Source organism: Pongo pygmaeus, chromosome 1 (genome assembly GCF_028885625.2).
Source record: "Pongo pygmaeus isolate AG05252 chromosome 1, NHGRI_mPonPyg2-v2.0_pri, whole genome shotgun sequence".
Lineage (NCBI taxonomy): Eukaryota > Metazoa > Chordata > Mammalia > Primates > Hominidae > Pongo > Pongo pygmaeus.
Window position 1 is genome coordinate 144,391,549 of NC_072373.2, and position 17,846 is coordinate 144,409,394.

The window sequence follows — 17,846 nt, forward strand, 5'->3', positions numbered from 1 at the left end:
TTAACACAGACTAGGGTGGGTTTTCCCATTTCCAGAGTGTAAGGGTTTCGCTTCTCTCCCTCTGCCGGTCTCCTCCACTGTTTACACCCAGTAGGGCGTGGAGGGTGGCCTAGGGTGTGGCCCAGGAGGCTTCCCTAAGGGAAGGGGGTGGTGGAAACCAGGCGGTTTGAAACCCATCAGGATTCTCAGTTATATATCGAGTTTGTGTCCGTCACTGCTAGTTGATTCCCATGCATGATCTCATATAATCTTCGCAATGACACTGGGAGATTTATATTAATAATACCATGGTCCCTAGTTTATAGCTTTAAGGAACTAAAGCTTGGAAAGGCCTAACATCAGGTGTGTCCTCCATTTTCATACAAGATTGGATTTAATGGTTAACACAGATTAGGGTGGGTTTTCCCACTTCCAGAGTGTAAGGGTTTCGCTTCTCTCCCTCTGCCGGTCTCCTCCACTCTTTACACCCACCAGGGCGTGGAGGGTGGCCTAGGGAGTGGCCCAGGAGGCTTCCCTAAGGGAAGAGGGTGGTGGAAACCAGGCGGGAGACGAGAACCCCAGCGGGCAAGTCACACAGTTACGCTTGTTCGCCCAGAGAATCCGGCAGGGCCTCCGCAGAGCCGTAAAGAACTCTACAAGTCGTGAAGGGGCGAGGCGCAAAAGCGTAGCTTTACGGCGATTCGAGCAGTCGCGTCAAGCAGGCTATTCCGGGTTTGTGGCTACTTGGCTCTACACGTGGGCCGCCGTAGGTATTTCGACCGGTAATTTCTCCTACTGGTGTGCAGCAGCCACATTGAAGGATAGAGTGGCAGCAGAGGCCAAGGATCGTGAGTTGATGGAGTTTGCTGCTGAAAATGAAGGGAAGTCTGGGGGAGGTCTCCACAGCGTAGCTGAGGGGGTGCGGCTAAGTCCAGAGCCTGGCAGGGAGGGAGTAAGGGATTTAGCAGGGGCGGAGGAGTTCGGCGGCGGAGAGGAGGGGAAAGGGCTGACAGGGGTGAAGGAGATAGGGGATGGAGAGGAAGGAAGTAGACAAAGGCCAGAGGAAATACCGATGGACCTAACGGTAGTGAAGCAGGAAATTATAGACTGGCCAGGTACAGAAGGCAGGTTGGCTGGCCAGTGGGTAGAACAGGAGGTGGAGGATAGGCCTGAGGTGAAGGATGAGAACGCAGGCGTATTGGAGGTGAAGCAGGAGACGGATAGTAGTTTAGTGGTAAAAGAAGCGAAGGTGGGTGACCCAGAGGTAAAGGAAGAGGTAATGGACTCGTCAGAAGTGAAGGAAGAGAAGGATAACTTGGAGATAAAACAGGAGGAGAAGTTTGTTGGTCAATGCATAAAAGAGGAATTGATGCATGGAGAGTGTGTAAAAGAAGAGAAGGATTTCCTGAAGAAAGAAATCGTGGATGATACAAAGGTGAAAGAAGAGCCTCCGATAAATCACCCGGTGGGCTGCAAGCGGAAACTGGCCATGTCAAGGTAGGGCATGGGGAATTCCATTTAGGGGAATAAAGCTGTGGAGTCCTCATGTCTAGAGTGAAGGAAACCACACTATCAGGAGAAGGTGGAATAGTAATGAAAAATGAGCACAAGTTTGGGTTTCTGGAGTGAGACGGCGTTCGCGGGGGTGGGTTGGGAAGTGGAGGGTGTTGTACATGACAACACAACAAATTCAGTGAAAATATATGAAACTGGTAGTGTCCAGTGGGTAATAGTCAAGTTAGGAAAGTGAAAATTCTGGGGACCAAAAGATCAGTTGGAACTGAATCTGGCTTGACTTAATACGCTCTTTACTCGGTATTCGTTTGAGAGAGAATAGAGATGAGAAAGCCTAATAAAACCAACAATGACAAAGTAGATTAAGTTAAAATTAGGCAAAAATACACTTGACCTCAATTATCAAGCTTCTTCATGGGTGCTGTGAATATTTATTGCTTTTGATTTAATTTCCTTAGTGTGTGGATCATGTGACAAAGGAAATAAGAGTAGTCAGATTCTTGGGACTATTCCTTGGGCTAAATAGAAGTAACTGTAGTTTGGTTGTCAGTATCCCAGGAGCATAGAAGAGCAGTTGAGGACAGATGATGGGTTACATGGCATTTCTAGATTATTTCGATGCTCGTTCTAGATTAGGTGTGGAGTTCAGGAAAAAACATGCTGCTACTACTCTCTAAATTTCACTTGGCCTTATATTCTTTTTCTGGTGTGTGCTTTAAAAATATCTAAACATAGCTCATGAATTGGACTTCTAGATACACACACATACAGTCATTACCACATTTCCAGGAATCACAAGTTAAAATATCAGTGAATAGTCTCATTCCCTGATTATAGTAGAAAAAGAAGTCAAAAGCGAGATGGGTTTTAAAAATTTTAATACATTTTCCTGAGTTACATATCACTAACAACATTGGAAATGTAGTTGTTTTGGGAAGGTTTCATAGAGAAGAATTTTCAAATGATGTTCAACAGCTATCAAATATTTTATCAGAGTTACTTGTCACTGAGTTTATAAATTGATTGGGAATTCTAAGTTTATAAATAAATAAAATTAATATTTGATAATTTAATGTTACATGTGGGCTTTTGTAGGTGTGAAACTTGTGGTACAGAAGAAGCAAAGTACAGATGTCCACGTTGTATGCGATATTCCTGCAGGTATACATGTAACTTCCTACCTTTTAACCTGTATCTGTACCTTTCTTACCCTAAAATATAAAAGTACTTCCCCTTTGTCTTTTCAGTTTGCCCTGTGTAAAGAAACACAAAGCAGAACTGACATGTAATGGAGTTCGAGATAAAACTGCATACATTTCAATACAACAGTTTACTGAAATGAATCTCCTAAGTGGTAAGCCACTTTATGCATAGCAAATTGAGGCTTCCTGGCCATTGGTGTATGTCATTTGTTTATTCTTCTGTTTTGAAATTTTTAGATTATCGATTTTTGGAAGATGTGGCAAGAACAGCGGACCATATTTCTAGAGATGCTTTTTTGAAAAGACCAATAAGCAATAAACATGTAAGATTTTCTCCTAATTTCTCCCAGTTAAAAGTCCTTCAAATCAATTAGATTCTTTTTTTTTTTTTTTTAACTTACCAAATATATTAAGTGGCTACCATGATGTAGAGCTATTCTGATTACTTAAGGATATGGCTGTGACCCAAACAAAGTCTGTCCCCTCGTGGAGTTGTATTTAGTGGGAGATAGGAGATGAGTAGAGGAACAAATGTAATTTCAGATAGAGTTAAGTTCATATAGAAAATAAAGAAGGCTCAAGAGATTAAAGAGAGAATGAAAATGGTCTTTGTTGGGGAGAGATTGTCAGGGTACTATTTTCGATACAGTGGTCAGGAGAAGCTTCTCTAAGAGATGATATGTAAGCAGTGATCTGAGTGCTGAGAAAGAGGCTGTCATGTGAACATTTGGAGGCAGATTATTCCAGGTAGGGACAAAAGTAAAAGGAAAGACCTGAGTCAGAAACAAGGATGTCTGGTTTGAGGAATTAAAAGATTGGCAAGGTAACTGAAGCATAGTGAGTGAGGAGGAGAGTATTGAAAATGAAGTTAGAGAAACTGGTGAGGAGTTGGGTGCAGTGGCTCATGCCTGTAATCCAAATACTTTGGGAGGCTGAGGCCAGAGCATTGCTTGAGCTCAGGAGTTCAAGACCAGCCTGGGCAACATGGTGAAAACCCATATCTATAAAAAAATACAAAAATTAGCCAGGCGTGGTGGCGTGCCCCTGTAGTCCCAGCAACTTGAGAAGCTGAGGTGGGAGGATCACCTGAGCCCAGGAAGGTCAAGGCTGCGGTGAGCCATGATTGCGCCACTACTCTGCAGCCTGGGCAACAGAGTGAGACTCTGTCTCAAAAGAGAAAAGAAAAGAAACTGGTGAGGGTTTCTAATTCTAAGTGCAAATGGAAACCATGGAAGGGTTTTGAACATAAATTTGCCTTTTGAAAAACCACTCTTGTGCTTCGTGAACTTTAGGGGGGCAAGAATGGAAGATTGGAAGCAGGGAGACCAATTATGCAGCTCTTCCTATGATCCTTGTGAGATAATAGTGGCTTGGGTGTACTGTTTGAATTACTGGGAAGGGATTAGATTCTGATTTTGAAGGAAGAGCTAACAAGACTTGCTATTCTGATACACTTAATTTTCATACTCTTGCATTCCTTTTTTAATTCCTTAAATACTATGCAAAATTAAAGCTTAAATATTTGGAATATTTGGCAACTGGTGTTGTAGAAATTCGTTTCTGGTGTGATTAAATCGTATCCTGGAATTGTGTTCATTTTAGTATTGGAGTTGCAGAATTTTAATACCTTTTAAACACCTTATTTTATTGGTATTATTGGTACAGACATAATTACATTACACATATCTGAAAGAAAATTATTCATATAGCAACTCTTATTTTTCCTCAAACTTAATTAGGCATAATTAAAATTCTACTTGAAGATAAATTACCTTACAATTTTTTTTTAAATTGTGAAATATAGCAAGTATATTTTCTAAAAATCAGAAAATGGAAATACACAGTATAATGAATAATTAATTATAAAATGAATATTCATGTAACTACCACCCCAGTCTAGAATTAGAACATTACTGGCTTCCCAGAAGTTCCATGCCACCCTTTTATGCCCTTCCCTGATCTTTTCTCATTTCTTAATATTTTTTTCTATCTTAGGACTATACCACAATTTGTTTATGCATTTTTTTAATGGATTTTGGATTTTCTGTAAGAATAAAAAACAGTTTAGAAACAATGCCACTACTTTTGTCTATAAATTATAGTATGTGTGTGAACATGTGTTTCTAGGGTTTATACCTGGGAATAGAATTGCTTTGTTGTGTAGTATGCATATCTTCAGTTTACCTAGATGTTACCAAAACATTTTCCAAAGTGATTATACTAGTTTACACTCTCACCAATAGTGTATGAATGTACCTATTGTCATATTCTCGCCAATACTTAGTTTGATAAGACTTTAAAAATTTTTGTCAATCTGTTGGCTGTGTAATTTTACTGTGGTTTTAAATGTGCAGTTCTTTAATTCCTGATGAGATTGAACCACCAAATACTTTATTGGCCATTTGGATTTCCTCTTTTATGCAGTGCCTGTTCAAGTCTTTTGCTCATCTTTCCATTGGTCAGCTTTATTTTTCTTACTGGTTTGTGAGAATTCTTAGTATTTCTTGGATGCTAGTGCAAGTTGGTTGTATGTTATAAATACCTTCTTCTAGTCTCTGTCTTGTCTTTTCATTTTATAGTGTCTTGTGGTGAATGGATGTTCTTAGTTTTAATGTAGTCAAATTTATCATTTGTTTCCTTTATAGTTAATTGGTTTATATCTTTATAAAGAAATCCATCTCTACCTTGAAGTTAGGAAGTTATTCTTTTATAGTTATTGCCTAAAAGCTTTATACTGTTGTGTTTTACACTTATGTCTTTAACTGGAATTGATTTCTGGTATCATGTACAGAGGAGTTCCCATTTAATTTTTCATATAGATAATCCACTTTTCCCAGCACCATTTATTGGAAAGTTCATCCTTTCCCTCCTGCTCTGTAGGACCACCTTTGTCATATATCAACATCCCTATATGCTTGGGTCATTTTGTGGCCTTGTCTTTTCCATTCTGTTGGCCTACTGGTATATCCTACACCGATACTATGCTCTCTGAATTATTGTGGTTTTTTACTGAAACTTGTTATCTGATTAAGTCCTCCCACTTCCTTTTTTCTAGAGTATGGCTATTCAGTGCTGTTTTCAAGACAAAATAATTGCAAATCTAAGCAAGGGATGGCCCATAGCCATAACTGCTAATGGATTTTTTTTTCTTTTTTCCTCTGTTTCAGTGTAACCACACAAGTTTCCTAGCTTGCTCTAAAAGTAGAGATTGTTTCTGGTTCACCCTTATCCTGAAGGTATATTAGGAGGGTTGGTCACTGCTATTATAATTATTTATAATTATCACTACCATTACCGAAACTAAAGTCCTCTAAATTATAAAATTACATGTAATTTCTTAAAACAGTTTCCTGCTTAGCCGGTGATAGCTGACCCATCCTTTCCCTTGGCTTATGACTTGATTCTGACTGTTTACATTGCAAATTCTAGATCCCTATTCACTTAAAAAAAAAATTGCATTTATATTTTGCCTTTTCTTTGAGTAATCTTTCTTCTTCCTTGACTTAATAAAAATCTGGTATTACTTCCTTCATAAGTCTGGAATTGCCCAGTTCAGCTTAATCAACCCAGGTGGTCAATGTAATAACACACGTCAGAGCCAGAATGTTCTCATATCCCATTTTCTGCTTCCCACAACAGTCGTTAGTTTAAGCTAGGCCTTGTACTAGGCAATGCCATGGCTCTTCCCTTGAGTGAGCTGTCTAGTAATAAAATCAGTGATATATATACAGCTAACTGGTAAAACCATCGGTAAAAGAAATCAAGAATTGTGTAGGTAGCCCCCGTGATTGCCAAATGACCTGTGTTCTTGTTTGTTTTAATCTCCATTAAATTCTTCTTTGGCTCATAGAACATATGGTTAAAAACACAAGCTCTGGAATTAGACAGACCAGGGTTTGAATACAGGTTCTATCTCTCTGGGATAGCTGTATGATGTTGGGATGTCACTAATTTTTATTGCTAAAATGGAGATGATAATACCTATTCTCATAGTATCATGGTGAAGATTACATGAGATTACTGCTTAGAGCTGTTGTAACACTTAGGTTCTCAGTAAATCTTAACTATTATTGAACATTGTTTTACTCACTTTTTAAATTTAAGGAATTTAAAAATTAATTTGTCTGTTTGGTTTTTGTTGTTAGATGTACTTTATGAAAAATCGTGCCCGGAGGCAAGGTATTAACTTAAAACTTCTACCCAATGGATTCACCAAGAGGAAGGAGAATTCAACCTTTTTTGATAAGAAGTAAGTTTCTAACTTTTTAGTATATCAGGTGTTCTGATTTGATCAGGATCATTCTTTAAGGTTTGGTTGCTATAGAGCATTGCTACCCCAGGTGTGGTTCTGTAAACTGTTATTGGTCCATGACAAGATAACTGTAGTAATTGTATGTCATGTAACTCTAATAAAAATTTGGGTTTGCAGTGTGTGCGTGTGTGTGTGTGTGTGTGTGTGTGTGTGTCTTCATATCGTTTGAGAAGCTTCTCAAACATTAATGTGCATACCAGTCACCTAGGCATCTTGTTAAGTATGCTTGTTGTGATTTTTCAGTAGGCCTGGGTTGGAGTTTGATATTGGGCATTTCTAACAAGCTCCTCAGTGACGCTGATTGTTTGAGAAACATATTTTGAGTAGCAGCGCCCTGGGGCACTCTCATACATTAGAAATAAACTGTTTCTTTGAGACCTAAGGTACCAAGAAAGTATTTCAGGGGCTTCCAGGACAAAACGAGTAAAAACAGGACCCCTGTACTGTTTTAATCAAGGCAGCTCTGCTTTTATTTTCTTTCTCCACTGGGTTTCCAACTAAGATTTTATTTAAAAGCTGTCAGTGGAGAAGAAGGGGACTTTGAGCTCTTGAGTACAGATAGTATAACAGAGATTAGTTTGCTGCTGTCTGAAAATGTTGGGTTGAAAAGGCCCCAAGAGTACAGAGGAGAACAGGATCCCAAAGTTCTTTAAGTAGCCAACTAAATTATCAGATAATACCTTTCGGAAGTCAAGATTTTGGATTTAGAATTTTTAAAAACTTGAGGGAGTCCCTCCCTTTTCAGCCTCTTAGTAACTGTGGGGCCTTGAACAAATCACCTTCCTTTCTCTGGGCCTCAGGTGTATGATGTGGGGAGTTGACCCGGGTAAACTCTACGGTGCCTTTCCAGTTGTGCTCTTCCAAAAATTGAAAAGACAAAGCCATCAGAATTATCATTATTCTAGTGGAGCTTCTATCTTTTCAAAGCTGTTAACATAATTAGAAGATGATGTTTTCCATTTATTTTATATGTTATAAGACATAAATATTTGTAAAAATGGTTTTTCGTTTTTCCTGGTTGTCTTCCAAAAGTAAAGTAATGCTGAAGCAGGTGGATCCCTTGAGGCCAGGAGTTTGAGACCAGCCTGGGCAACATGGTGAAACCTCGTCTCTACTAAAAATACAAAAATTAGCTGGGTGCAGTGGCACCCACCTGTGATCCCAGCTACTCAGGAGGCTGGAGTGGGAGCATCCCTTGAGCACAGGAGGCGGAGGTTGCAGTAAGCCAAGGTTGCACCACTGCACTCCAGTCTGGGTGACAGAATGAGACCCTGTCTCAAAAAAAAAAGTAAAGTAATGTCTTGAATTTATCAAATGTGAGATGATTCTTTTGTGTGTTTTGAAACTGACATATTTAGAAATTGACATAATTTGAAGTTTATGGTAACTGGTTAGAAGTTTATGGTAACTGGTTAGTGCTTTCTCAAATACAAAATGTGTTCCTGTTTTATGAAAGAAACTATTCAGAATGATTGTAATCAGAGATTAGTTCTCAGTAATGAAAAGCAGATGGCCTCAAGTATAACATTTTTGTGTCTGTAGATACATGAATGTATGCGGGAAGTTTTTACCAAGAATATTACACTCAGTATATTTTCCAGGTTTAGTATATATTTGGTTGTTTTGAAACTCCCCGGGTCTCTGAAATGGCAAATCAGATTCTTCTTGCATAAGTCTTTTGCTCATAAATTCATAGAGATTTGCGATCAGTTTTCTTACATTTTTAGTGTTTCCCGGGAGGAGATTAGCAGCATAGTATGTAATAATAGGCTTTAGAGTCCGTTTCTTAGTCTTTTACCATCTGCAAAATGGAGCTCATGATAGCTATCTTGTAGAGTTGTGGACTTTTAGTGTATTAATTCACATAGGCAGTAACTGGCATGTGGGAAGGAATCAGTTTATAGTAGCTATTGTAAAAATAATACATCTGTATAATTAAAAAGCTTAAAGGAAAAATATCAGCCATAATTCCACTATCTAGAGTTGACCACTAATAAAATTTCTTAACATTTCCTTCTAATCATGTTTTCTCCTTTTTTCATCTAATAAAGTAAAACATAATATAAAATACTTAAAACTATATAAAGTGACATGACTCTGCTCAAGTTAAACATTAATTTTTTATGAATAAATGCACATCCTTTTTTCCTGCAGCTAGATTTTCCATTTAGCAATACATTGTGAACCTCTTTTCTTCTTAATGCAAATCTGCCTCATTATTTTTAAGTAGGGTATTCCACCTTTGACTATATCTTGTTTCATTTAATTATTCCCATTTTCATGAACATTTATTTTATGTCTTGTTTTTAATTATTATAAATAGGTATTAAACAGCCTTGAACAAATTGTTTTGTGTGCTTACCTGACTTTTTTTTGTAGGATCAATTCCTAGAAAGCAGAATTACTGGATTAGAGAGTACAATGTATTTAAACTTTTGAGAAAAACTCTACATTGTCTCCATAAAACATTACCACTTTGTACTTTCATCAAGAAAGTATGAGTGCCTATTTTAGTTATACCTTAACTTTTGTTGAATATTACCAAACTTTTTTGTGGGCAGCTTTATTAGAGAGGTTGAGCTCTTGGATTTTTAATTTCTTGTTAAGACATTGCCAGATGTCCACTGCAGGAGGCAGAATCACCCCTGTTTGAAAACCACTGATTTACATAAATACAGAAGATGTACTTATTGAATGTATAGTTGTAATCTTTTCTTGGTCTAGATAATTAATATAATGTAGACAGAATCAGGATTCTGGTGTCTTATACTTCACCTTTAAGAGAAAAAAATAGACGTTTAAGAGTTACTTTGAGATATTTATATCTTATCAGCTGTTCACATGAAAATGAGCAAGGTTTTAGATGATTGCAATGGTATTTGCTGGAAAGAGGGAAGAAGGGGAAATGAAATTTTTTCAAAGAATTCTGTTCAGCTCCCGTGCCCCCAGTATTCTAAGAGACTAGTTTTCAATACTTTTTTCTATTAACTTTCAAAAGTTGGTTATAGCTTTGACTCTGATAAATGTAAATTTTCATGTTGTCTCTACTATTTGATTATACATTAGGTGACCTTGGGCAAAATCTGACTTACCAGGTTATTGAGAGGATTAAATGAAATTTTAATAATAACTAAAGTAGTACCTGGCACATACTAAATAATATACAGTGACAATGAAAATTTACATTCCCTTCACTGAAATCCTTAGGAATATGCCACATTTACTGTATATTCCATTCACCCCCATAGGTCTGGGATAGCACTGTGTAATTAAACAGTACTATTTGTGCAGTGAAACCTATAAATGTTTACCTTATAATGGGTAAATAATGACTATAGACTGACTCAGGCTTTGCTGCTGAAGGAGTTAAAAATCTTTCAGTTTTGGAGATTTTGGAATTGTTGATATGAGAAGTTGGTCTTGTACTAAGATTATTAATACTCCCTAGGTATTAAATTGATTGCTTGTTTAAGCAACTTGAGCTGCAATATAGTCAAAATCTCAAGTTGATATTGCTTAAAATTTAAATGTTTTAACTTTTGAGGAATCTGAATGAAGAATCTTTTGTACTGTTTTTGTAACTTTTCTATAAAGTCTACATTTATTTTTTTAAAAAAAGTTTTAAATGTAAAAGCCCGCATATATAGTGTGATGAATGTGCCATTGTACCTGAATTACTCTGTAGACCTATCAGAAGGTGATTGTAGCAGCTGACTGGAATAGGTTCATTCTAATCCAGACACCCTTTATGGCAGGCATTTTCGCTGACTCCTAAAATTATATGTGAAATTATGTGATGTGTGAATTTTTCTAAGAATAAGTACTGCAATTTTCACTGAATAGTGAAAGTGAGGTGAAGTCTGTGAAGTCAAAAATGTATGCAATGAGGATGAATTTTAGAGGACTATTTTAGAGGAATTTGCAGGAGTATCACAGTGGATAGCTGTAATCGATAAAGTTAAGTTCAAGGAGGCCTATATAAGTTGAGCCAAAGCAAGGTTGACATTCTCTGTTAAAAATAGAGAAGCTTGATAAGGAAATGTTGGCTCTCCTGCTTATTTTGGAGTAGATCCCAAGCTACTTTAAAATAGTGGCTTTTTCAGAGGTAATTCCTTTACCTCATCTCTTTGTAGGGTCTATAGCTTTATGTTCACTTTCACCCAGTACTAATCAAATCTGTTGAAAGAAATATGAAAGACCTATATGAAGAAAATGTAAATTCTCCTGAATGACTTAAAAGATTTGAATAAATGGAAAAAAGTGCCATATTCTTAAAAAGCTCAATATTGTTTCTTAAGTGATCTTTTAAGTCTGATGCAATCCTAATCAGAATATCAATGGGATTTTGTTTGTTGTTATTTATTTATTAATAAGACAGTTCATAAATAACTGAAGTTTATTTTGAAGAATAACATGGCAGAGGTGCCTGGAAAAATCTGAAAAAAGAATGGTGAGGCTGGACTCATTAAAATTTATGAAATTATAGTAGTTTTATGGTGTTGGCCTAGAAATCTGTAACTAGATCATAGAAAATAAGTAGTATATTTGGTTTGCTGGTATATGATCAAGGTAACATTTCAAATTAGTACAAATAATTACTTATTCAATAAATAGAGTTGAAACAGCTTGCCATTTGAGAGGAAATGCTGAATCTTTTACTAAATAACATCCAGGTGGATCAAAATCTTAAAATGAAATAAAAATACTGGAATATTTTCATAATCTTGAAGAGAAGAAACATCCCATCCAGAAGCCAAAAGGAAAATAATAACTAAATTTACATGGCAAAAAAGACCATAATAAAGTCAAAAGACTGGACCAAAAAAGTCTTTAACATATATGACACAGAGTGCTTATGCATTATTAAGAAAAAAAGACTAGTAACTAATTAGGAAAGAGGCAGAGGATAAGAATAGATGGTCGGCCCGGCACGGCGGCTCACACCTGTAATCCCAGCACTCTGGGAGGCCGAGGCAGGTGGATCATGAGGTCAGGAGATCGAGACCATCCTGGCTAACACAGTGAAACCCCGTCTCTACTAAAAAAAAAAAAATACAAAAAATTAGCTGGGCGTGGTGGTGGGCGCCTGTAGTCCCAGCTACTCGGGAGACTGAGGCAGGAGAATGGCGTGAACCCAGGAGGCGGAGCTTGCAGTGAGCCGAGATCGCGCCACTGCACTCCAGCACTCCAGCCTGGGAGACAGAGCCAGACTCTGTCTCCAAAAAAAAAAGAATAGATGGTCATAGAAGGATATATGTACATAGATTAGATAGTATTTGACTGATAAACATTATAATAATATCTAATATAATGAAAGTATGGATTAACCAGGCCGTTTTCCTCTTCCATTGTTGATAGTTAAATCGGTACAGTCATTTTAGAAGGCAATTTGGTAATGTTTCTCAGAATGTTATATATTTTGTTGTATAAAATGTATATTACATCTTAAAATGTTATAAATAAGTACTCAAGGAATTTAGCCTACAAAGGTATTTGTAGATGATCTACAGTCAGGAGATATATGTACACATATATCTATTGCAGTATTGTTTTTAGTAGTGTAAAAACTGGCACCAACCTAAAGTATCCTTCAGTATGGACTGAGTTAAGTAAATGATGGCACCTTCATACCATGGAATTCCATGCAGCCATTAAGCAAAAACAATTAGACGTAGAAGTATTGTCATGGAATACTATCCATGACATGTTCAGTGAAAAAAAAGAATTGGAGTTTAAAACAGTTGTCTGAAAGATTAGGAAGCTCACTTTAAATTGGTGGTTCTAAAGCAAGACACCATCTCCACAGAAAATTTAAAAATTAGCTAGGTGTGATGGTGAATGCCATGATTGCATCGTTACATTCCAGCCTGGGCGACAGAGTGAGACCCTGTCTCTAAAAAAGAAAAAAAAAATGCAGTTAATAAATTAGCGATTATTTGGATCTGAATCCCTTTGGGAATCAGCTTAAATATATGAGTTCTATTTGGTATATACTTTGTGTCTGTTAGATAAGAAAAACTTCACAGATGAACCATGCTGTTTTTTATTTGTTTTGAGACAGAATCTCACTCTGTCGCCCAGGCTGGAGTACAGTGGCACGATCTCAGCTCACTGCAATCTCTGCCTCCCGGGTTCATACCATTCTCCTACCTCAGCCTCCTGAGTAGCTGGGACTACAGGCACATGCCGCCACACCTGGCTAATTTTTTGTATTTTTAGTAGAGACAGGGTTTCACCCTGTTAGCCAGGATGGTCTGGATCTCCTGACCTTGTGATCCGCCTGCCTCGGCCTCCCAAAGTGTTGGGATTAAAGGCGTGAGCCACCGCGCCCGGCCTGAACCATGTTGTTTTGTCCCTTCTGGTAGTAGAGTTTGGACTGAAGCTGTTAATGTTGATTAAGGGCATGCTAAGAAATAGCTCTTAGAATCTTGCTGAACTTTCTTTAAGGGCATTACATGTTACTCTAACCAGTGGTCTCCATGTGTATAACCATGGGAGAAATGTCTCTTTGATCTCTGTTTCTTTTAATCAATTATTTGTTTTTTTCTGAAGCTGAACAAAATATAGTGGCTTCAAATGCCAGCTCTGATGTTTACTAGTTTTGTGGCTTTAACTCTATATCTCATTTTCCTCATCAGTAAAATGGACAAAAGTATAATCTACCCACATATATACCAGTATTTTTGTTCCTTTTTAAACATTTTTTCAGACCTTCTTTTTAGGATCATTTTGTTCTCCTTTTTAAGATTTCTTTGGTGCGGGTCTTATAAAAATATGCTTTTTCAGTTTTTGTCTTAAAATATCTTTATTTCATCTTCTTTTTGGAGACAGGGTCTCCATCTGTCACCCAGGCTGGAGTGCAGTGGTGCAATCTCAGTCTTCTCACTGCAACCTCCATCTTCTGGGTTCAAGCAATTCTCTTGCCTCAGCCTCCCCAGTAGCTGGGACTGTAGGTGCCTGCCACCATGCCAGCTAATTTTTTTGTGTTTTAGTAGAGAGGAAGTTTCGCCATGTTGCCCAGTGTGGTCTTGATCTCCTGAGCTCAGGCAGTCCACTCACCTCAGCCTCCCAAAGTGCTGGGATTACAGATGTGCGCCACCGTGCCCATCTTATTTTCATTTTTTAATGGAAATACAATACATACCTAAAAAGCACACAAATCATTAATGTACCAAGATCAAAAACATTACCAGCACCCCAGAAGTCTTTACTGCCCCCTATGGGAATACCTACCACCTCCTCCCAAGTTTCCTATTTCCCCTAACTTTGAATTTTATAGATTAGTTTTACCTATTTAAAGTTTTTTCCAATATTTTATTATGAAAAATTTGAGGCCAGGCGCGGTGGCTCACGCCTGTAAACCCAGCACTTTGAGAGGCCAAGGCGGGCGGATCACGAGGTCAGGAGATCGAGACCATCCTGGCTAACATGGTGAAACCCCGTCTCTACTAAAAATACAAAAAATTAGCCAGGCGTGGTGGCGGACGCCTGTAGTCCCAGCTACTCGGGAGGCTGAGGCAGGAGAATGGTGTGAACCCGGGAGGCGGAGCTTGCAGTGAGCCGAGATCGTGCCACTTGCACTCCAACCTGGGTGACAGAGCAAGACTCCATCTCAAAAAAAAAAAAAAAAAAGAAAGAAAGAAAAATTTGAAACGTAAAACAAAGTTGAAGCTTTTGCAGTGAATGCTTTTATACCCATCACCTAAATTCTGTCATCAATATTTTACAATAATTGCTTTATCAGATATTTATCCATCCATTAACCATTTTATTTTTGGTGCATTTCAGACTAAATGCAGGCATCCCTCTACTGGGCCCTGAATACTTAAGCTCATTAACTGGAGTTCCGTAGTTTGCATTTTTGTCTGTCGATGTAAAATTTACATGTAATGAAATGCAGAAATCTTAAGTATATACATTTGCTGAGTTTTTACAAATACAGGCACCTGTATAATCCAGTCCCTGTGAATAAATAGAACATTACCATTACCCCAGAAAGGTTTTTCTTGTCATTTCCTCTCTTCCTTAGAGACAGCCTGTCCTTTTTTCCCCCTGTACATTTCTTTTGCCTGTTTTAAAATTTCATATATAGTCAGACAGCTCGCTCTTACTTTTGTTTTTTGTTTATCTGTTTTTTACTTTTTAAAAAATAGAGTCAGCGTCTTGCTATGTTGCCCAGGCTAGTCTTGAACTCCTGGCCTCAAGCAGTCCTCCCACCTCGGCTTCCCAAAGTGCTGGGATTACAGGCATGAGCCCCCATGCCCAGCCCCTTTTGAATGATAGTTTAGCTTCATATGAAATATCTTAAGTTGACATTTATTTTAGAACTCAGTTAACTTATATATTCCATTGACTTCTCACTTCTTTTGCCACTATTGAGAACACTGTTGTTTTATACATAGTCTTCCTTCTTTTCTCTTCTGATTGCTTTGAAAATATTCAATATTGTCTTTGGAGTTCTGCAGTTTCTATGATGTGTGTTGCAGTGTGATTTCTTTTTATTCCTTGAGATTTGTTCTGCTGTCTAAATATGACAATTCTGGAAAAGTAATAAGTTATCTTAATTTCTTTGTCTTTACTACGTTCCAAGTAACTTATTCAGCTATATTGTCCAAGTCACTTTCTCTCCACAGTTGTCTAATTAATCATATTTTTAGCCTATGCACTGTTTGTTTTTTAGTTTATTTTTCCCTGGAACCTCTGTTTCTTTCCCAAATCTTTCTCATCTTTTAGACAGAATTGTATTCCTTACTCACTCACGTTGTAAGCTTCCTTTTTTTCTTCAGTAATTTAGAACACTTCTCATCTGTGTAAATAATCCCAGTATCTGAAGTTGTGTAAGTCTGGTACTGCTGTCTGCTTGGACTCTTTTGTGTGAACTAACCACCCATTTCCTCAGATATGGACCCAATTTTTGACCTTCTTATCCCCACATTTGTCTCCAAATGATATTGGCCCTCAGTTCTAAACAATCCAGTTCTTCTGCTTACCATTCTTCTACCACTAACAGCTTAGAACTGAAAGTCCTTAACTTTTCAATTTATTCTTTTGACCTAGGGTTCTTTAGCTCTGTGTTTGTGTGTCTTTTACTTACAGTATGAAGATAATAGAGGTGTGCCTATTACTAAACAACTTAATATTTAAGAGCTTCAATCTGTTTTAGAAGCGAGCCACTAGGTGTCCCTCTTGTAAAGAAATAACAAACCTTTTATGAATTCAAAAAATTACTTTTTGTTCTTTGGATAAAATTACGTCATGCTTATTATATTGCAGTAATATACCTATTTACCCCTGTATTAATGTCAGTAGCACTTTTTTCCTTAAACAGTTATGTGGTAATGTACTTCTAAAAGCACAGGACTTTTTTTTTTTTTAACACGGTATCCTATAAATATAAGTAGTATAGGTTTGTACTTTGCTGCAAATTGGCTTTAGAAAAGAGTAAAGGAAAATGAAATGATAGGTTTAGCAGTTGTGGTCATGAGGAGACAAGTGGATTTTGCTGTGAGCTTTGGGGGATTATATAATAGGTGCCCAGTACAGACTTGTCAACTGATTGAAATGTTTAGCTCTGTGGTTTCTCTGCCATAATAGCTTTGATTTGGTTTGCTGGAAGAATTTCAGAACAACAGCAAGGATTTAGAAAAATAGTGTGGAAGAATAGAATCCTAATGGTTCCCCATTTGGGCCTTTACTTACTGCAGCCATGCAGACGGTGGTAAGGGAGTTCTTGTGACACAGCATCACAGAGGGTGTAACTTTCCACAGCAATAATTAGCCAGCATTCATAGAAATATAAAGCCAAACGCCTGATCATCTTGAGGTTCCCGAACTGATTCAGTTAAGGAAGGCTTTTCCCAGTCACCAAGTCCATCCTTTGTGATATGCCTCTAAAATGTGTCCCTTTCTTACTGCCTCCTTGACCGCAGCATTTATCAGCTGTAGTGCCCTATGCAGGCCCTTCTTATCTCACTCTGGACTGTTGAGGAACCCCATCTGCCTCCCGGGTTCAAGCGATTCTCCTGCCTCAGCCTCCTGAGAAGCTGGGATTATAGGTGCACACCACCAAACTTGGCTAATTTTTGTATTTTTACTAGAGGCAAGGTTTCACCGTGTTGGCCAGGCTGGTCTTGAACTCCTGACCTCAGGTAATCCACCCGCTTTGGCCTCCCAAAGTACTGGGATTACAGGCATGAGCCACCATACCCGGCGTTGAGACAGAGTCTTACTCTGTCACCCAGGCTGGAGTTAGTGGCGTGATCTTAGCACTCTGCAATCTCCGCCTCCTGGGTTCAAATGATTCTTGTGCGTCCGCCTCTCAGGGAGCTGAGACTACAGGCTTGCACCACCACGCTCTGCTAATTTATGTATTTTTAGTAGAGCTGGGGTTTCACCGTGTTGGCCAGGCTCCTGACCTCAGGTGATCCGCCTGACTCTGCCTCCCAAAGTGCTGGGATTACAGGCATGAGCCAGCGTACCCAGCCTATCTGTTAGATACACCTCTCTAAAACTTGTTCTCACCATAATGGTCAGCTACTTAGAATCCTTTAAGCTTCTGTGCCCACAAAAGTCATTAGCTCAGAGATATCTCAATTGGCCATAGGCAGCATTGCCAGTAGATGAAATTTATCATCTCATTTTTGAGTCTTGTACTGTCTGTACCCCATTCCATAGCCTGAGGTTAACTCCTTCTTATCCCCCTCTCATTTGAAGTTGCTACTTCCCAGGCAGTTGGAAATATAATTCATTTCAAGTATTCCTCATTAAACAAAACAGAGTAAGTCGCCTTCGTTGTATTTGCTTTTTGAAGGAGGAATAACAATATAGTTAATATTTCT

The 17,846-nt window shown here is 38.1% G+C and overlaps 1 protein-coding gene across 1 annotated transcript in view; it reads left to right on the plus strand.

Moving 5' to 3' along the window:
- Positions 1-498: 498 nt before the first annotated feature.
- The window catches only part of ZNHIT6 (zinc finger HIT-type containing 6), a 55,847-nt gene continuing 38,499 nt past the window's right edge, over positions 499-17,846 (plus strand). The window contains exons 1-5 of the mRNA XM_054478079.2: positions 499-1,476; positions 2,590-2,655; positions 2,742-2,848; positions 2,934-3,019; positions 6,842-6,945. Coding sequence (XP_054334054.1) covers positions 836-1,476; positions 2,590-2,655; positions 2,742-2,848; positions 2,934-3,019; positions 6,842-6,945 — 1,004 coding nt within the window. The 5' untranslated portion in view covers positions 499-835. The remainder of the gene's footprint in view (positions 1,477-2,589; positions 2,656-2,741; positions 2,849-2,933; positions 3,020-6,841; positions 6,946-17,846) is intronic.